This window comes from Artemia sp. Qi Xiang Cuo, chromosome 3 (genome assembly GCF_049724085.1).
Source record: "Artemia sp. Qi Xiang Cuo chromosome 3, ASM4972408v1, whole genome shotgun sequence".
Lineage (NCBI taxonomy): Eukaryota > Metazoa > Arthropoda > Branchiopoda > Anostraca > Artemiidae > Artemia > Artemia sp. Qi Xiang Cuo.
The window spans coordinates 54,704,067-54,726,459 of NC_142796.1; the positions used below are offsets into that span (position 1 = coordinate 54,704,067).

General features: G+C 36.4%; 1 protein-coding gene across 1 annotated transcript in view; it reads left to right on the forward strand.

Annotated features, from left to right (window-relative positions):
• Positions 1-22,393, forward strand: part of LOC148954292 (putative ATP-dependent RNA helicase DDX5) — a 109,999-nt gene that overhangs the window by 37,140 nt on the left and 50,466 nt on the right. The window contains exons 4-6 of the mRNA XM_089086182.1: positions 13,528-13,639; positions 14,121-14,309; positions 16,770-16,949. Coding sequence (XP_088942308.1) covers positions 13,528-13,639; positions 14,121-14,309; positions 16,770-16,949 — 481 coding nt within the window. The remainder of the gene's footprint in view (positions 1-13,527; positions 13,640-14,120; positions 14,310-16,769; positions 16,950-22,393) is intronic.

Genomic DNA, 22,393 nt, shown 5'->3' on the forward strand with positions numbered 1-22,393 from the left:
CTTTAAAAAAAAACAATCTTTTAAGGAGTCCTGGGCTCCTTATAAGCCAAAGAAAGAAAAATAATCTTTGGAAGACTTACAGGTCCTCTAAGCCATATTATCGGGATTCTCGACTTCAATTTTTCAAAGCTTATAGAAAACTTTACAATTCGCTTTGCCGTAGGCCTAAGGCCAAATCGTTATTTACTATAGCAAATTCTGTGTGTGTGATAAAGACATTAGGAAAACATGGTTAGTAATCAATTATGTTTTCAGGCCATCTTCTCGCCTTCCTTCTGTCCCTTCAAGTGTTTTGATCGAAGGTAAAATCGTAGAGGGTGAACTAAAAGTTCAAGGTGCACTTACTTTCTTAATTTGCGAATATCGGGAAATTACAGCCTCTTCTCTAAGTCCTTTTCTTTTCCAAATGATTTTAGGTCATATCTTGGACGGTTCTAGGCGTTTACCTCCCCGGTGATTACCCCCCCCCCCTGGAAAATATTCCCCCGTGGAAAATACCCCCCCCCCCCGTGGAAAATAAGGCTTTCAAAATATGAGAATTTTATTTGAGTTTTATTTTTTTCCGTAGGGGGAAGGAATTTTAGTATTTGTGTATTATGCGCCACTCATTCAAGTTTACGCTGTTTAATATTCGAGAACACACCAGTTTTTTCGTTAGTTTTTTCGTTACTTTAGAAATAAATTTGGGCTATATATTTGCATATTGGGGGGGGGGGGTAAATTATAGCGGGTGTGCATGCAAAATGTGTTTGGTACAAGTATTCTGCATATTAGATAGATAGATATTGAAGTGTATTTTAAAGCCAGCCATGAACATAGTAAAATAACATAAATGAAAGGCACAAACAACATAAACTTTGATCAGTGATCATCATAAAACACTTAAATGAAGCACTACATTAACGTAATCATAGTGCTTAATACTTAGAAAAACGGTCATTGGAAAAAAAACACTTAACTTGGATAAAAAAAACACTTAAATGAAACATTACATTTACTTTACACTGGGATTTTTTTTTATTTTTTTTTAGTTAACAAAATTTCCAGATACCTCGCTATTCTTCTGTAATTTTTTAGTGACTATACCTAGAAAGAATTGTTTTCTGACTTCAAACTGTCCAAATACTTTACCCCCCCCCCTCCTTATATGCAAATATATAGCCCAAACTATATATTCCCCGTACATTCAGTCACTTGTGTTTGTCTTGTCTCGCGCTAAGCTGAAAAAAACTAACGAAGAAACCGGTTTGTTCTCGAGCTTTACACAGCGTAAACTTGAGTGACTTGCCCATAATACACAAGTACAAAAATTCCTTCCCCCTACGGAAATTAAAAAAAATAAAACTCAAATAAAATTCTCAAATTTGGAAAACTTTCTTTTCCACGGGGGGGGGGGTAAACGCCGGCCACCATCTTGGACCACCTTGTTTTAAATCAGTGGCTTTAGAGCCTATAGTCCAGTAAACATAGCTCAAAAAAAGGCCCAACCTCAAACAAATTGCAACAAAAATGATTTTTACACCAAAAAATGCAGAAAAATCAGAGAATAAAATACTAAAAGCCCATCAAAATCCACCCATGGGAAAATCCGTGGCAGGGGAAAAACGGGGGAACCAGGGGAAATTTCGCAAAATCCAGGAGTGTTCGGATTGATCCAAGTCAAGATGATTTCCGATGTAATTTTTACATAGAAGCCAAATCTTGCATCAGAATCTCGATTACTCTGTCCCCTGAACATTTATGAGGAGGAAAATGGGGGAAGAAGGGGAGATTTTGGTTTTCTATGTCATTGATATGTTAAGATGCGACCATCCTGCTAACAGGATATAGGCCTGGCATCAACAAGTTAGCATTCGGCATGACACCTAGCGACGAGTTCTCTGGGCTGACATCTAGTGTCTCTTCAGTAACCGAATTACCCAAAAGGTGACGTCCTGAATATTCAAAATAGATAAGTTTTCTTTTGAGTATTTGGTAATTTTCGTTCTGAATCTTCAAGAATGTTAGTCATTTTTTTTTTATCTTGTACCATTGAAAATTCTTTCTCTTTTAAGTGATTACTATACTCAGTTTCGTGACATTCTATGTCTATTTTTTACCAACGCCATCTTGCGACTCCTGGAACCGAATCTTAATGCTTGAAATGATCAATCCATGGAAACTGTGTTAGTTACCTCACTGACAACAATTCACTCTGTTCGCTCAATTTGTGGTGGAATTTCAGTTTTGTACAAGAAGAAGAAAAATCTTGTGAATTTCTTCGCTCCATATCTCCCTATATAACAAACTAAAAAATTTCTCAAACAGGGTGGGCTTACAACGTCTTATCAGTTGTCCAAAAACTTCAGTTTTTTGTTTGCGGCGGAGATTGGTACGTTTAATTGGTTTTACCGTTTCTTGTCATATTTACACTAGTTGATATGATTATCTACTGTATATCTTTTTTAATTCACTGATGATTATTTGGGTTATTTTTTTTACCAATTGCGGCTTGATGCAATGATGTTCATATTATTTAAGTTTGTTCAGTATTTAGAAGCCTAAAAAAAAAAAAACATGTCGCGTACCTACAGAGCAGTGTATAATTGAGTTTTTCTTTCTCGTTTTGTGTAATTTGTTCTAAGAGCTAATTTAGATCTTAACTGCAGCGTTCGTCACTAAAAACCACATGTATAACTCGTAAGTTTATGTGTATTGCTTTTTTTTTTTGCTTATTGCTCCGTCTTTTCCTTTTTTGTATGACGGGTTTTCCAATAAATAATAATAAAGGAGATTCGTGACTTCAGTCCTCTTCCCACATCAAGTTCTCTGTTACTGAATTAAGTTCTCTGTTATTCTAATATTCTAATTAAGTTATATTCTAATATTAGGCCTATATTCTAATATTCTATTATTATATTCTAATTATATTATATTCTAATTATATAAATATTCCAATTATATTAATTATGTAATATTCTAATATTATATTCTAATATTAATATTCTAATTAAGTTATTCATCAAGTTCTCTGTTAGTGAATCTTTCGTATTTTCATTTCAGACGAGTATGGCTTCACAATGTGCAATCTATCTTCAGAGCGAAGGAGATGATAACAGTCTCTCTAAGCTTGGAAGCAAAGGTGCCGTCACAATTAATACTGCCAGTAAAGAAAAAGGTGATTCTGTTGAAGTTAACCCTGGTGACAATGTTCATGCTAACTGCAGAAGAAACTTCATGAACCAGAGAAGGATTTCTAGTCTTAACCGTTATAATGAATCGGAGTCAGGAAGTAATCAACAAAGAAATATTCTGCAAAGTAGATCCTTATGTTCTGCAAGTTCTTTATTCACATTTAACGAAAACTGTCTGTTTCGTGCGACCCCTGTTATTACTTGATTATTTCATTCAGGCAGCCCGCCATCCCTGCCCGTTAGGACAGACACATTTACAGCGAATTTTGGATTTCTGTGTTCACAAAGACAAGATGAATGGTCGACCAACATTTTGGGAAGGGTAAATCCAAGTACTGCTGATATCCACGCTGCTGATGCTATCTATCACAAAGGTTGTTCAGTTTACTTCTAGACTGGAAAAAAATTTCCTCAGCACTTTTCGAAATGTGGTGGTGAACCTGAAGTAAAGAAGTGTAAAAATGGCAGACCTTCTGACGAGGTTCGAAAAGAAGTGTCTAACAAAGATGCGAACTTCTTTGTCGGTCTGGACGATGTGCAGGTTACACTGACCGATATTTCGAAAAAAATGGAGTTTTTAGCCGAAACGGATCTGAAGCCATACAGCAACGTTTACCTGAAGAAAGTGCTAGATGATTACTTCGGTGACAAGGTGATCATTTCTGATGCTCCTGGGAAGCAAAGTATAGTGACGCTTAGGGAGACGGCTGTAAGCATTCTTCGAGATTATTACCAATTGCCAAAAGACGTAAATCCGGAGAAAGAAAAAGTCAAGATTGCAAAAGCTTTTGCAAGAATAGTGGAGAGTGAAATAAAGACTGTGATATCGTCCAAAGAAGAATATGACCAAATACGCACCTTAGTTTCGGCAGAGAACAATCTCGAGTTCCTTGTTCCATCCCTACGGCTTTTCCTGTCCATTTTGAGCAAACACAACAACGCCAAACTTGTGGTCAGTGCAATAGGGCAGGCAATAATGCAAAACACCAGACCTCGAAGCATTATTGCACCAATGCAGCTGGGGATGACTGAGTCTATGCATCATCGGTTCGGTTCACGCGACGTTGTCGACACACTGAGCAGCCTAGGCTTTTCTGTTGGCTATGCTGAAACCCTCCAATTTGAAAGATGTGCGGCAATGGCTGAAAGCCCCGATCAAGAACTCAAAATACCAGGAGGAACTCTTGCCCAGTACATTGCAGACAATTACGATCATAGCGCTAATATTCTGGATGGGCACCGTACTTGATATGGCATGGGCATTCTTGAGGTTAAGTCGCCGGGTGGCGAAGAAGAGTTACGCGTTTTTCCCACAAAAGATTTTGACTTGAAAGAAATTATAGAAAAAGCTGCTATACCGATCTACTCTTACGTGAAGCATACTGCCTTTACAAATCAGCTCACTTACGTAGAGTTGGTACTTCCGGAGTTCAGAGACAATGACAGACATCTTGATATCATGTGGGCAAATTCTCAGCTAGCTCTGCGAGGTTCTCCAGTAGGCTGGTCAGGTGCAATGCAGTCAGCTCATGCCAGTGTCACTTTTATTGGCTAAGATCAATGAAGAATTCTGAAGAAATGTGGCGGGTTTTTGCCGGAAGAACTCAGAAAAGCATCAGATAATCAGTGCAGGTGAAAAGCTCACACTGCTTGTTTATCGGGCTAAAGCTGATACCAACCTTCAGGATTTGCGTCACACCATGTTTGTGACGATACTGGCTTCAACCTCGTTCGTCCGCCCAGAAAGCTTGCCTCCGACATTGTCAGATGCGAAGTTTCACTTCTTCAGAGGTTTCCTACAGGACATGGAATGGATGTGTTGCTCAGCTGATCTGGACCCAAGTGACTCGGGTTGCCGGCTAGACAGAACCAATTACGTACCTGTAACGATGGACTCGAAGCCAGCACCCGAAGCACTACTGAGAATGGTACGTTGTGCTTGCAAGTCAGGTTGTGAAACAAAGCGTTGCAGTTGCAAAAGAAACGGACTTCACTGCGCAAAAGTATGTGCCGAGTGCCATGGTACCGACTGCCAAAATTCAGAAAGCATTGACCTTGATGATGATTTTAACAACTAAGTTCCTGTTTTAAGTTTTTTATTATTTGACTTGTTTTAAGTCTGTGATTTGCCGAAGTACAATCAATCTGTACCAATTTTATACACCGTGATGATTCTTAATATACTGTGATCTAATGCTTGTTGAAATGGGCTCCGCAGCCAAAAAAAAAGAAAACAGAATTCAATTTCCCTACTTTTCACCCTCTGCCAGTTTTTTGCGATGAGGGATAACTAGTATTCTGAAGGAAGATTTGGATTCTGTGTCTCAAATAATATCAGAAATAGTCTTTACAGTGATGAAATCGAGTTAATCTGAGTCTTCCTCATTTTCCCCTGTTTCCCCCGCTAACCCTATCAGATACCCCCGGTGGAGTGATATAATAATTATGATACAGAATTCGAGTTCTGCGACTTGAACTACGTAGGACTGGGTATTTACAGTGCTAAAATCAGAGGTCCTGGCATTTTTTCAGAATTTTCCCTATTTCCCCTCTTTTTTCCCCTGTCAAACTTTTTCCCATCGGTGGATTTTGGTGGGTTTTTAGTATGTTGTTCTCCTGATTTTTTTTTCATTTTTTGGTGCAAAAATCATTTTTGTTGCAATTTGTTTGACCTCAAACGCTATTTTTTGCGCAGTGACAATTGTTTCCGATCTACACATCACGATGAGCTTATGGAAACTGAACTAAGGTTCTGACGTATATGCCCTAGGTCACGCGGTATCAAATGTATGTCATGTTTGGAAAAAGAAGTCGCTACAGTCTACAGTGAGTTATTTACATATGTCTCTTGACTCTGGTCTGATACCTGCTGCTCTTTTTATCGATTTACGAAAAGTATTTGACTCTATAACACGCAAGATTCTTCTTTGGGAACTATCCCATATTGGAATACGAGGGAGTACTTATTCTTGGTTTCTATCATTTTTATCTGCTCGAGTCAGCTCGGTTGATCCGCTGTTTTCTAACCCGTCTGAAATAAAGTTTGGCGTTCCGCAAGGAATTGTGATTGATACTCTTTTTAATTTATGTTAAGGATCTCATAAATGTGGTTAAAAAAATCTAAAACCTACTACTTGCTGTCGTTTTTGTCAACCTGTATCTGTCACTAATTATGACAAGATTTCGTCCTTCTCCGATACATTTATTGCTTTTTCGGATGACAGTACTCGTGGTACAGCCGGCAGAACTTAGTTTGATCTCCGTTCAAACATGACTGCCCTTTTTGAAAGATTTATTCAGTGGTTTGATGTTACTTACTTTCTCTTATATGTTGGAAAGTCATGTTTTCTTATTTTCTCAAGAGGAAATACACGCATCGAGGGGTTTCCTTAGTAGACCTGGGGATAGATGCGTTCGATTCCTAGGCATCTTGCTTGATGAAAATCTTTCCTTTAAGTATTCAGTAAAAGGAAAGTCACCAGAGGCCTTGGGATCCTTAAAAAATTTAAACACATATTTCCAGAGTCAATTCTTAGAATCCTATTCTACAGCCTAGTTCAATCTTATGTTTCATACGGTTCCATTATTCAGATGTCAACTTTTCCCTCGTGAATGAAGCCACTTTCTGAACTATATGATAAAGCAAGGACTCTTATACAAGACACTAACCGTTCCCTACTTAAACCCTCTCTTGACTTGAAATCTCTTTATTTTCTGTTTTGTGCTTCTTTCAATTTTTCAAGGTTACATGACCGGCTTCATGCTGCCCTGTGTAGTAATATATCTTTTATTTTTGAGCAATCGACTTATTATTTCCGTACTTCTAATAACTTAAGGGCTAGGCACACGTAGCTGATTTCGGGAACTGATTTCAGCATCAGTGGACAAACGATAGCGGTAAGAAAAATTTTGTTGAAAGAAAAATTTATTGCGCAAAATTTTCAAAACAAAAAATCATGGACACAAATAGTCAACTGGAGTTTATTAATGGTTACTTGATTGATCTCAGCTTATTCCCCAGTTTAATTCTCAGCTCAGTAGTGGGGTCTTTCACCACAGATACCTCTAGCTGACTATTTATTTGTATTCCTATTTTTTGTGATGATCATGATGAAAATCAGCGCTGATTTTGTGAATCGGCGCCGAAAACTGAAAAAATTTTCAAGCTCAAATCGACGCCGATTTCTTTTAAAATCGGCGCTGATTTGGAAATCAGTTCCCGAAATCAGCTACGTGTGCCCAGCCCTTTACAGATACTTTAAGCTCCATCAATACAGTCTGATTTCAACCCTTTGATATCTTGTCACATGATTTGGAACACTTACCCAGAGTCTGCATGGAGCTCCCACTCGTTTGGTATCTTCAAAAAGTATACTAGAGAATTTCTTGTTAACAGTTAAGTTTTCCCCAGTTAGGCTGAGAATATGAATGTATTGTGTTAAAAATGTTTGCTGGATTTATTTGCTTCATTATTTTATTTTGTTTCTCTCTTCTTCTTTTTTTCCTGGCCATAGAACCTTGTGGGAGAGACTATGTTGAAGTTCTTTTTGTTTTACATTTACTGTGATTACCTATGATAAGTTAATAAATATCCTTATTAATTCCTGAAAAGAACACTGAATTTGCAAAATAAAAAAAAACGTGTCTTCGATTTTGACGTTTCTGATTATATAGTAAGTATATTGTTGTGCTTTATATTATAATTCCTTTGTAGAGTTTTCGGCCAAATGATCCCCGGAGTGTACTTTTTGTTTCGATCCGATGCCATTTTTAGGGGTTTCAGGCTATTCTGTTTGGTTACTATGGGCCATATTTGTCCTTTACTAGGTTGCATCTATCACTGCAACAATGATTGTACTATGTAAATATATTATTTCATAACTGTTAGGCTTCATATTCTATTAACATAACCCACTACCATTTAGCTAAGCTTATGCCTTAGGCTGTAATTGAGAGAATGTAATTCTTTCTTTTTTTAAAGATAATACTATATATCTGAAGAAGTGGTAAATACTCTGTGAAGTGGTAAAACCAGCACGTTTAATAAATAGCATATATTTAATAAATAAATACTATTATTCCTCCAGGAAATGCGTTCAAGTTTCCTTTTAAACGAAAATTATAATATATACAGTATTGAGGATGTGACAGGGTGCAGCAAAATACCCCCCCCCCATCTTGAGAAAAACCCTAGATCCAACACTGCTATGGTATTATTTACTATGTGCTACATGTATTTATTCATAACTCATTAAGAATTGTTTACTATTTATAATTGGTAGTGTTGTTAAGAAAAGTTTGTTTATGGAAAACCCTTTTGTTTTGTATATATTATTTCAATAAGCATGTAAAATCAAATAACTATTTATATCAAATATTATATTCAATTAGCCAAGGCTGTATCCAGGAAATTATTTCGGGGGGGGGGTCTCCTTCGGTCGGACCTAATCCATGTCTAATGGTAAAAGAAGACAATAGATAGGAACATAAAATACTTTATATTGAAGTTAAGAAACGTAATAGTTACAAAAGGAATTCACAGAACAAAGTCAATTCGACGTGTTTTTTGAGTTGAGAACATGTCAATAACTGTATCAGTGTCAATAGCAACATCCCTGTACACTGACAGTAACGCTAGACCTGTCAAACGTTCTTCACCGGTTGTATTTCGTAGCCATGTCTTAAGCCGTCGCAAGGTAGAGAAAGTCCTTTCCGGTTTAGCAGTTGAAACAGGCCAAGTGGTTAAAATTGTAAAAAGGCGGCTGATTTTTGGAAAGAAATCAGCATTCCACGTATCAAGTGCAGTCAAAGCTGAGAATGGTCTTTCTTTGTTGTTAACATTCTGCCACTTCATTCTCCACAATTTCAGTTCGTCGCTTAGGGCATCTGGCTCTTGTAAAAGGTCAGAGTAAATATCAGTATTCTCACTGATTTGTGTGTCAGACAAGTTTCTTTTGTCTAAGTTTGCAGGTATGAAGCCACTTAAAGCTTTCAAAATTGCATGGTACACCATAACTCTCGCTTTGAGTTCTGACGTGAAATAGTCCATGAATGGAACGTATATGGAAGCTCTGTACGCATCTTATTGTTAACCGATTTCATAGTGGTCGTTTCGACGACGACCAACTCTTGGAAACGTCAACCATATCTTCAGATCTCTGGCAAAATCTTCAATTTTTTAAAACAATGAGTTAAACAAAGAATCTGCGTCTTCGCGTTGGCCCACAACTGTCTGAACCACAGTTTCAACGTGGTCGCAGGCAAGCGCCAAGTCACAGTCAACAGCCTGAAGAACTTTACACAGTGGCAACGTAAGACCAAAGAGTTCTTTTGGTACGAATAAAATGATCAGAAACTGTCCTTGCTCTATTGAGCTTGCTAACTGATGGGCCTTTGCGGAAGTCTCAGCATACGCGTTTCCTTCTTGAAGCTCTTCCAGTGCTTCTAAAATTGGCTAATAATAAGAGCTCCACAAGGCGGTTAACGGTATCGTGCCTCTCCACTCACCGTGTTTCACAAAGGGTAATGAGAGTAGTTTTTCTAGATTCTGGCATGCGTTGTCGAATTCTGTCTTTGAGTACCTTGGTACGGGAGGGAGATGAGCCAAAAAATCTGCAGATCGAAATATTTTCCCAAAACACATGTTTATTACTGGAATAGATAAAGCTGAACCGATCACCAGGTTGAGTGCATGTCCTCCACAGTAGATGTAAACGCTTCGTGGATACTTCTATCTAATTCAAGCTTAAGTCCCTCTCAGGCACCCACTCATAGCGGTTGCTCCGTCATATCCCTGTCCTACAAGCTTGTTTAATTCCAAATCATAGTTTTTCAGGGTTTTTACTAGTATGGTGGCCAGACCTTGTCCGATTAAATCTGATACGGGAACAAACCCAAGAAAATCTTCGTACAAGGCTCTGTTTGAAACATATCGAAAAAATATGGACAGCTGCTCTGTGTTTCTTATGTCAGATGTTTCATCCGCTAAAACTGAATAGCACACACTTTCGTTTGCCCTTTTAACAATATTGTGGAAAACTTGAATCATCTTTCCACAAACACCAATAAGTTCATTTTGCACAACTGGGGACACATACATCCCATTTCTCAAACTTTTTTCAATATGCTTTTTCAGCTCGTCATCACAACATCGCATTCTCATTCTCAAAAGAGCACGGAAATTTTCATCGTTTATAGCTGGTTCATTTTCTTCGGGACGCAGAGGACCGCGAAAGGGCTAGCTGCTGTCGACCTAAAAAAAACAATAGTTTCTACAACCGGTTTGAGTCTCGTGTTATTTTCTTTCGCTTGAGCTTTTCGAGCATCATCTAACTCGAAGAGAATATTGTCTTGCTTGCCTTTCCGTACGGCTACAAAGCCCTCCACAAGTACAGCACTTCCTATATGGAAATTCATTTTATTGCGACGAGCGAAAATTTTAATCGCGTCTTTCAATACTGTAAATTGTTTTAGGATCATTGTTCCTAGCCTTAGGTTAAATCCTTTACCGAAGCATCTAGCTGCAAAGATTAAACTGTATTTGCAGAAAGCACCCTTAAATTTATCCGAATACTCAAGCGACGGAAAACGAGCCATCCAGTCTCGTTGAAACCTTAAATTAAGTTTGCCTGATGCTGGAAACGAGTAGCTTTCGTCTGGCAGCCACGGAGATTCAAATAAGTGCAACTTCGCAGTAACGTCTAAATCACAGGCTCTACTCACAGTTTGTCATATGTCGTTTTGTGGGATCTGAAGATGGTTGCTGCCTTGGGAAGTCTCCTGCGTTGACGAGTCGTCATCCCTGGAGAAAACTTTCGAGGTTAGAACTGGTATAAGGCGTTTCTGAGCTACACATCAGAGTCCTAAGACAATGATCCCCTGTTCACTAACAGCTTTTCAAGATAAAACGCTCAAGTGCTCAGTACAACTAACTTGACATCTCTGAAAATAACATTTTTATCACGGGTAAATAAGCAACTTCTTTATACCAGACAATTAGTTTTGGCTTGGTTGGAAAATAAACCCTAGCCAAAAAAAAACTAACACACAAGTACTTGTCCAATAAGAGAGTCATACTTACTCCCACCATTTACCCGTGCCATTTAAACATTTTTGCCTCTCAATTACTCGGACTATCTGTCTTGGCTTTTTTACTATAATTAGCCATGTCTTGATGCCTACTGCAAAATACTTGATTTTCAATTCAAAATCAACGAACTCGGTACAAAAACTATTTGGTGTAAAAAAAAGGGGGGAGTGTCAGTTTTTATATATATGTTGGAAAGCTAATTTGTTGTTTTTCACCTTTTTCCAGTGGGATAATTCACATTTTCAATAAAAAATTTGTAAAAAGTATATTTGATTTCTAGATGGGGCACCCCTATCCTTCCCCAAAAGGGCTGCCTGTGGTTATGCTTTTTTTTTTCACCCTCCTATCTACATTAAAAAACAAAAACTTTTCATTAAAGAATGCACTTTAAAAAACTATTTTCATTGGAAAACAAAAAGATTGCTCTTATTGATAAATATATTGTTCTGCCATTCTCTTTATTATTGCTAATAAGTTCAATTCGACTATCATCTTGAGAAACATGTCCTGTACTAGCATTAGCCTAATTACAGTTACAGAATAGTTAAAGACAATTCTTATTCGTCTTCAGGGTGCTCAGGGAACTGCCCGCTCAGGGGGCGGACACAGCCAACCACCCTCTTGGTTCATCCCAGTGGGAGCAATTTGTCGTCATAAATCCAAAATGTGGTCTCAGCTTTGACAAGCAATTGAAAAGGAAAAATTATATTCAATATTTGTGATTTATAGAACAAATATCAAGAAATAAAAGTTATATTTTTAGAATCAGTAGACAATCAGCTTTCTGTTAATATGTAAAAAAACCTGAAACGCTGAAAGGATATATATACATTAAAATAGGATAATTGGTATTTCCGAAAAGAGGTTCTTAGAGGTAAGTCAATAAACTAATAATTTCAAGCGTTTCATCTAGAATAACTATATTGTTGCATAGCTTAGATTCTTAGCTATTCATTGATATATACAATTCTTCTCAATTCCTCTTTGGTAACAGGATGTGAGGGTTTTAGTTTTACATAATTTTGCTCAGTCGGCTACTGGTCTTTTACCCTAACGTACCTGTTCTCAGATTCGCATTCTGGCTCTGGTTGCCGGGTATCCACGCTTTCTATTGCGGGCCTTTTCCCTTGAAAGTATCGAAATAAATCGTTATCCGCTTGTCGCTTCCTCATTGTTTCAGTGTTAGATACAAACTGACCTTGGAGTGGATTGCACCAGCTAAGAGAACGCTGAGCTGAAGAAGAAGATATGCTGCCTAATCCTAGTAATTGACTCTATTGTTCATTCAACGGCAACTAGTTGAAGCTAAGCCGGTAATTATAGCGAACTTGTGATTTGGTAAGCTTGAAATATGCGAGTTTCATAAAGAGGTCAAAGTGTTGAAAACAAAATTTTCTCTGACATTTTTTTTTTTGGGGGGGGGGGTTCTGACTGTTATAAAAAGTGCACTCAACGTTTTTTATTTTTGTCCGCCCTCTGATAGGCTATTTGGCTAGTTAATAGGATTCAGAACTTTGAATGATAATTTTGATGTTTTATTAGTTTCCAAGTATTATATTCTAGCACCTAAAATTATTTATAGTTAAATATTATACGCATTTTAGTTGTACAAACAGAAAATTTTTTGCCCAAAAGCACGACGATAAGATCACAATTTTGGTCATAGAATTCACATTCAATAACAATTCGCAATTGAATTTAATTGAATTTATTTGTAACACGTTGAAATACAATGATGAATGGGTGTCCATTTATTCCCCTATTGTAAGCTGCAATGCATCTGCCGATGGCAGCATTTGGGTCAATTAAACCGTATTTCCTATTAGCCCAAGGATTATTTGCCCAAGGGGGGGGGGAGGCCGAGAAGATATTTAGCATACCGATAATAAATTCGTCTGAGGCTTTAATTCCGTTGCCGAAAAGGTACATCAAGAATGGGCCGGGTATAAAAAATTTGGGAGTGCATAGAAGTTATATAGCTTAGTGAGTAGCTGGCAATTAAAAAGAGGTTTATTGCATATTATTCCCCTGTAGGCATTTTACGTCCGGTGCTGGAAATTGTAAATGAGAAGCTTTTTAGTTGTATTAAGGGAGTTTTGCTAGCGTCAAAGAATTCAAATTTTACTGAATTTTCTTTTGGAAAATCATACCTGAACATATGAAGGAGGTAGATGGAGAGGTGTAGTCAGTCAGCAAAGGGCCTTAAATGTACCATTCATTGATCTTTAAGTAGCTTTAATCCAATGAGTATTAACTTTTTTGCAGGCGTCAAGGCTATTCTGAGCCAACGGCAATTCAAGCTCAAGGCTGGCCAATTGCTTTATCTGGGCGAGATCTAGTTGGCATTGCAATGACAGGATCTGGCAAAACCTTGGCTGTAAGTTAGTTCAAGTTCTTTATTAAACAATAGAAATAATGTTTTCACAAAACTATCAAATTAATGAACCACTGTGAGGATAACTCGTTTGTCCTTAGTCCCTAGTTTTCATTCCCTTGATACAGGCGTGGGGGTTGGAAGGGCATAACGCACAACATACCCAACGCCGCCACCTCTTCTTAACTCAACCTTCTATTTTTCTTTCCAAATTTTGACCACTAGTATTTACCATTATCCGCTTCTTCATTCGGTCTGTTCAACGCTTGACATCTTTTGTACACATTTTTCCTGTTTTATTTCTGTCATAAATTTTAACACCGTTTTTTGAGTTGTCAGGGGTGTCTTGAGAATAACATATTCTTTTATATACTTACTTCTTTTTTTCGGAAGATTTTGTCAAATCAAAACTGTTAGTTTTGCTAGTGAGTCTTCAGTTAGAAGCAATCAATCATTCAGAATAATGTTTCATTTCTTCTTTTAGTACATATTACCTGCTATTGTTCATATAAACAACCAAGCTTATTTGGAACCTGGTGATGGACCCATAGCCCTTGTTTTGGCTCCAACGAGAGAATTGGCCCAACAAATTCAGCAAGTTGCTAAGGAGTTTGGGGTCTCATCAAGAATAAGAAATACTTGTGTTTTTGGTGGTGCTCCCAAAGGACCTCAAGTAAGTCAAACATTGTATTCCTCTTTAAGTTAACATTCTTAAAAGTGGTATCTTGCAAACGCCGTGATGAATTTGTTTTAAGTTTGGTGTTGGTATTTCGGCAAATCGATGGCTTCGTGAAATCCTCCCCCCTCAATATCCCACTTCGAGCCAACAGCTCCCTCGACAAGTAGCTGAACCAGTTCCAAACATTCAGCCGGTAACAGCACGACATATGCGTTACGCAAATAGTTTCTTTCCCTCGTTCATCAAGGTTTTAATGCTACACTCACTCGTCAATAATTGAACATATGTATTTGTTGTAGTTCATTATTATTATTTTTTCGTTGTTGTTTTTAAAGGTTCTTTTTTAATTTCAACTTGAATTGTTTTTTTTTTTTTTCAGAAAGTTGGATTTAAATATTTTAAGTTTTAGTTTGACTGTTTGTGTTATTTCGAGTTTGCAAATAAAGTTGTATGATTATGGCTAAGGCTGTGAATATTTTATGTTTGCTGCCTTATCTTTTGTTTTGATAAGAACTGCTACTGATCGACATGACCGTGTAAGGCGTTTAACAACAAAATCGTTTAAGTCTTAGAGTCCTCTTAATATTTTTGAAAATCGTCAGTTACTGAATACAAAATACTTGCAATAAATGGCGTTGAAGTATAACGACAAAAATATTAAGTGGGTTCTTAGTGAAACCGTTCTGTGCTGATAAGTGATTGGGTTAATCAAATTTGTATGCAGTGATTACATAATTAACCGCATTGCTTAATGCTATTAACAGAATAGGTCAATATAACCTTGAACGACAAAAGCAAGAAAGTGATAGTATTTAAATCAACGTATTGCTATTTTGGACTGGACTATTGCTCAAATAATTTTTTCCTCCTTTGTATATTTCAGGGGCACCCATTCCTGAAAATATATGGGATTTAGTTTCGGGGGACAATTGTTCCCTCTCCCAATTTCCTTCCCTGACTTAGTTAAGAAAGCTCTATGTCCTCAATCCATCATTGAATTAGGATGATATATTTATTCATTTTATAGGTAATACATTTTTTATCAAATTGATCTCTTGCGGTTACGGTATATCTTTGGGCTTGGACTTGTTCTTATATAAATAATATTTCCATAATCACCATAAGGCTCGCACGCAAGATTTTAGCTTGAAGTATTTTAGCCTTACGACGTACCTTAATCTTCAGCCTTATGACGTATCTTAGCCTTGTGACGTATCTTAATCCAGCTTTGAACTAGTTTTGATATAAGTAAAAATTTCCAGAATTTCAAAGTATGTACGCAAGATTCTAGTCTGGAGGGGGTATGCATTTAAGGGTGAGACACAACTGAAAAATGGAGATTCCTCGGAGAGGGTGTATCCAGAGGGGTGGGGGTTTGACCCCCCCCCCCCCCGAAATGTTTATCCGACTCGTAAAAATACAATACCAAAAGCAATTATTCTTGACCTCCTAGGTTAGGATTAGTTAGCTTTATTCCGAACCGGAACCTTGGAGGTCAAGAAGAATTATTTCCAGTATTTGATTGAAAAAAATAAGTGCAATAAACAACATGTAATTATTTTATTTTGTATATATATCATTGTTTTTGATCCGTATAACTGCATATTGAGGTCTTTTTTATTAAAAAATTGAACTCCTATTTTTTCCTATTTTTTTTAAGATATTCCGTAAGTTTCCAATTAACCAGTCCAAAAGATAGAATTTTAATTTTACTCTTCTTAGTACATTAAAAAAGACGGTCTGTCCTTGGGCCAGAACCTACATATTGTGAGATAAAGTAGGGTTTATAGTCTATTTTAGAGAGGACATTCAGAAGTTGTTCCGCCGAGCTTTCGTTTCTTCTAACTATGTTCCTGCTTTGCAGCGGAAATCTCTGTCCAACCAGGCAATCAAGCAGGCACCATTTGAAGTTAAAACTGTTCTCTGGCACCATTACTAAAATAATTTCAGGGCAATAAATAGAAAAATATAGAGTTAAAAAATAGTATCTACCCAGGGGTCCTAAAGTACTCATATTCACTGTTTGGAGGCATTTCTGTCTGTAATTTCAGTATCGTTTCGGGCTGAGGCTGGGGAACTACATATGGAATTCCTCCTAAGTCTTATTTGTTCTACTTGCTCTAGAAATTGGAGCCTAACTTTTACTCCTTTCTTAATAATGACATTTGAAAGCTGTGCCTATGGCAAGAAGAACAATTGTTGTACTATGAGGAGTTTTTTTTAACTTTATTTTATACGGATGATAAGTCCTGAACACTCTATTAAGATATCTTAGTTGGAGGAAGATATAGTATGATTTTTTTTTTTTTTTTTTTTTTTTTTTTTTTTTTTACAGAAAATCATTAATGAGTTACGCCATTTTGGAAATTTGGAGTGCCAACACGATTGTTAAGTTATGCTACATTTTATTTTCAGGCTAGAAGATTATGTTAATTTTTATTTATTTATTTCCAGCAAAGAGACTTGAGTCGCGGTGTTGAGATTTGCATTGCCACTCCAGGAAGGTTGATTGATTTTTTACAAACCGGTGCAACTAACTTGAGACGGTGTACTTACTTGGTTTTAGATGAAGCTGACCGGATGTTAGATATGGGATTTGAGCCTCAAATCAGAAAAATTATTGAACAAATTCGAGTAAGCATACTTTTTTTTTATTTAGTATTATTCTAATAAGCGGTATGGTAAGTTACACTTATTTTTATGGAGTATGTTTGAGAAAGTACATGTTTCAAAGTGAATCAAGGGCTTTGACGCTAAACAAAGTTAAAACTGAAAGTAGTTGAAATGCTTTCTAAGAGTGACACTTGGCAAAATATTTTCACAAACAATATTAGCCCCAAGGCTAATGGAACAAAAGTGATGAGATTAGGACCCAATATAACTTAGAGCTGAAGAGTACTTCATTTTTCTGTGATGTTTTATATGAAATATACCCATTTATGAGGAGATTGAAGCAACAGATTTATTTTGAATGTGTATCAGCCATCATCTCCCTATATTTTCGATTAGAAAACTCCAGCGCTATCTAGGCCATGAAGTGCAAAATGACTGTGAGAGGCTACCCAATATCGTTTCTGAAAGGAAAAATAATAAATAACCAACGCCATCTCGTGTTACATAGTCAAGGTAATTCAAATATTTATGTATATCTGATACTTCAAATCCTTAGATACTCATTTTGGAGTGAGGTTAAAGCAAAATTTCTTCAACAAGGTCAAATTTTCGAGCCGAAATTTTCTGTGGACCTTACTGGTCCGTGTTTGCGTGCCTTAATCCGCAAACAGGAAAGGCTGTACCATCGTCAAAGATTAACTAGTAGCTTTAAAGGTTAGGTCCAATATGTCAACTACTGTCTCTCACAAGTATATATGCTCCCCTCCTTCTCCTTCTCAAGCTTTTTGTCTACTTTTTGTTTTCAATTAGTGTAATTTTAATAAGTGGGATGATAAGTTAGACGATTGTTATATTATATATCAAAATTAATTAGTTGCATTGCAGCATAACCAAAAATCCATGATTGAGAACAAAAATGTCTTGATCCATATATGTATATATATATAAATAATTTCTTAGACCACACTACTTTTCCATTTACGAAAAATTAAGCAAGAAAAAACGGGTTTTAATTTTTATAAAGCAGTAAATACAATAAAATAAACACTTAATTAAACAAAAAATACTCTGAATATTTCGGCCCCACGTCCGGGAGCATTTCTCAATGGAAAAAAAAGAAAAGAAAAAAATGAAACAAAAAAGGTTCTTTTTAAAAACCTTAACTTACATCAAAATAAAAACATACTAAACACATAGAGAAAAAAAAAAACAACAAAAGAAAAAATATATATAAATAGGAAACAAAACTCACATATTAAACAAAACTCCTATTTATTTTATTTTTTTATGTGTTTAGTATGTTTTTATTTTGATGTAAGTTAAGGTTTTTAAAAAGAACATTTTTTGTTTCATTTTTTTCTTCTTTTTTCTTCTTTTTTTCCGTTGAGAAAGGGACCCGGACATGGGGCCGAAATATTCGGAGTATTTTTGTTTAATTAAGTGTTTATTTTATTGTATTCACTGATTTATAAAAATTAAAACCTGTTTTTCTTGCTTAATTTTTTGTATATATATATTCACAGCAAGTTTGTCTGTTCTACAGCAAGGGGGGTGGGGGTGGAGGGTTATTCACAAAATAATTCAAGGTACGTTGTCCACGTCAAAAATAAGAACTCTTCCAGCACTGCTGCATAGATTGAGTATTTCTTTCCCCACGATGTGGGTTGTTATTTCATATACTGCTTTATGTCAAGTGTTCGAACAAAATGCACATTTGTGCATCTTGAATTGACATTTTCATATCTAGATTTTCCGTATCTCTTTTAACCTGTTTGATAATTGAACAGTCTTTCAAGAGACAGTGTTTGGTTGTCGGATCCCTTGTCGTTTTCAACCCGGCGGAAATTGAAATGTAGTCTTGAGAAATTATTTATGCTCATCGTTACTGGAATCAAAGGAACTCGTGTTGAGCAATTCAGCCCAGAGGAAAGGAATTCGAAAAGTCTGATTGCAATATGAATCTCAATAACTTGTACAATTTCAAAGAAGCCATAGCAACTGACCTACCCATCTTTTGCGCTGAAAACAAATTTGTATCCTCCGCAGAAAGCTCGTAGCATTTGTTTTGGGGTCATTCGGAAAAAATTTCCTCAACCATTATAGTATAACATTTGTAGGCATGGATATATAGGTCGGGGGTAATAGACCTGATATTGCTTGTGCAGGATGTCGACTCTTATTGTGGAAAACCATGTAGTAATCAAGATGGGTCCAGGATTGCACAAAGCCTCCATTCAACTGTAGGTGCAAGGGCCTTCTTGCTGTCTAGTTAGAAGCTGGCTTAAGCGCTTCATGTAGACTTGAGAAGAAGTATTAGTCCCTGGCCTGCACTGGTTTGACCGATTTCTCTTTCTGAGGCAATAACAATTTCAATGATTTAAATTGCGGCTGAAAACTTTATAGCGCTAGAAAAGAGCTATCGTGTTGACATTTTGACTGGAATTCAGATATTTTAAATTGGACTTGGTAGGAATTTCAAATTTGTCTTATCAGGATGTAGTTTCAAATCTATTCGAAGCACTCCGTGTGACGTATTGTTCAAATTTAAATAAATAGACGAGTCTGATAAACCTCTTTAGAACTCCCTGGGTATTTACTGTATAATGACGCACGTAAATTGGAGGAAAACGTGACACAAGCAACAGCACTCAAAAATCTTTTAGATCAAGAGTTTTTTCAGACTTTTAATCTTTCGCTTTTCATTAAAGAGTAGTGTTCGCTTCCTTTCATGTTTGGGCTTTCATGTCGTTGTATTTAATAAAACCCAATAATTAGAGTGTCACACCTTTCAATCCAGTGTGTGACGAAAGTGAAGAAGTTTTTGTTCTTCGTGCAGCAGAACACAGAAGAAGCTATGGACTCAGTTCGTTTGGGGGAAGAGGAAGAAAAAGAAAACAACAATGTCTTGCAAATACGTTATAGTATTCAAATTAGACACAGTTTGGAGGCCTTAACAAGGCGAAAATTTGAATAACGGAAGCCGTAATGCATGTAAAAGCAAGTGGATGCTGCTTTCTGTCTCCTTCCTAGCATTCAACGGCATCGTAAAGGAGGGGGGACAGCACACCAAACGGTTTTGAGATTGGGTGTCACTTCAGACAATATACACTGAATTCGTATATGTATCACTTACCTTGCCACTAGTAGGGGTTGTTCTCCTTCAGTATTTGCCTGCGTTGCAAAACAAGAATCAAAATTAAAATCTGTTTCGGACCTAAAATAAGTTATTTGCTTACCGAATTTACTGCTTTTAGATTGGTCTGACATTTTTTTTTTCGTCTTTTTTCGCCAAATTAGAACAGAGGAATATACTTTCAACTCACGGCTTCTTAGAAATATCCTAAATTTTGAATCGTTGATTTGAGCTAAAGTTTGTATCGTTAAAAAAATAATAATAAAAAAACAACGATTGAAGTATTACCACCCAATTTTCAGTATATACAATTCGAAACAAGTCAAAACTGTTGTGGCTTTTCCAATACCATCATAGATCCAAGCAGTTCAAATGTTTTGTTAGTACATGACATAGTGAGGTCGTTGTGTGAAGGAAGATGTTTTATTACTGAAAATTACTCTTTGTAATCTTCGAAATTCCAAGTATTTTGCCACTTTGCGCCATATGAGTCACTTTAAAGAAGGAAACTGATAATCCTGAATCCCAAATTTAAAATATATAAAGAAAAACAAAGTTTTGCAATGGAATACACTTGAAACTAGAGCACAGGGGTGAAAAGACCGGGGAAATGACAAACGGCTCATGACGTGGATTGATCTTAAAAATGGATAATCTTAACAGATATTTAAAAGCAAAATAGATCAGTAAAAGGGAATTTTTTTTATTGATGTGACCAACTTCAAATAAATTATCAAACTATGCTGCAAGAATCAAGAGGACTGCTGGAAGTGAGAGAATAAGCTCTTTAAGAAAATATTGCAAAATTTCTGGGGGGAGGGCCTGGCTCTCCCTCTTCTTTAAATATGCCATAACCCACTCTGTCTTTAAGTTCTTATTCCCATTTTATGGTTAGAAATCAATATCAATAGACTTTGACAAAGTTACTTAGCAAACTTAGCACATCAAAATCAACAAGTCACTGCAAAAACATTAGACAAACCAGTGCCGCGCCTTCGCGCCGATAGTACCGGAAGCACGCCGCCGAAATTTTTCTCCACGCTGGCGTGGCTTTCATTGGCACGTCGTCGGGGTCTTCTTGTTAGACCGCATAACACGCCTTATTTAATTGTTCTCTCAGCTAGACATTATCTTCTGAGCCTCCAACAGGCTAAGAATGCCTCGCATATTGACAGATATGTAGGACAATCCTAATTTATGGAGTTGATTATTAAAAAGAAATAAAATGCAATCAGGTGATAGAAAAATTACCATGAACATGGAGTTGTTATTTTTAATAAATTATTTGAATGTTTTTATTTTTTCTATTAGTCAATATCAGTTAAACATCTATTTTCTAAAATTGTAGGAATATTTGCGACTTTAAATAAAAGATTGACACAAATCTTGAAATTTTCCCAGGAAAGTCTGTTGTTGACATGCAAATTTTATCTCATTAGACAAAAGGTTTTTTTTTGGTGAATCACACAGTATTTTCTTTTTTAAGGCCGTTTTAGCAGCCTTATGTCTTTCTCTCCGTAAAAAAACTAGAAAAACATATTGTTGCAGACCTAATTTTTGGAGCTGGTGATTAAAAATTAAATAAAATAAAAATTTTGAATCAGGGGATAGATAAATTACCATGGACACGTAGTTGTTATTTTTAACAAATTCTATTTTTCATTATCCAAAAAATTTTTGCTTTTTAACTATTTTTGTTATGCCTGAAGAAGCTATGTTTCACTTGTTGTATTTATGTGCAAAACTTAAACTTTTACGCATCATACGAGCTTTTTAAAGCATTAGGCAAGATGAGACTATGCATAATACAAAATTACCAAAAATAGGGCTGACGTAGGCTTTCCTAGTGTTTTCTTACAATGGGGCTACGCTTCAAGGTCGCTTCACATCGAAAACATACTTATATTTTCTCCCCTCATACTGCAACTTTTTCATATTTAAAATTAAATATTTAATAAAAGAAATTTTGCAATCAGAGAATTACCCAAAATATTCATCAGTTTATGCGTCCAGTGTGAAGCGGACATCGATCCTTTTAGAAATTCGACCAAAACCACAAGAAAGCTAAATGATGGCAACTTCTGGAAAAGTAAAATTATTGCTATGAGCACATCTTGTCTCTCGTTTGCCGACTTTAGCCAGTGGCCTTCGAGCCTCATATTAATTCGTAAGCTCTGAGGATGTCTTCCAAAGAGTAGCTAACACAGCTTTCAGGTGCTTCACTTACCTAAGTCTTTTTAATCGACTGTGATGTAACTGTGATGGTAACTAAAGTTCGCAAGATTTTATTATATTAACGATTGGTGTTTACTAAAGTTCTTGTCTTGTTTCC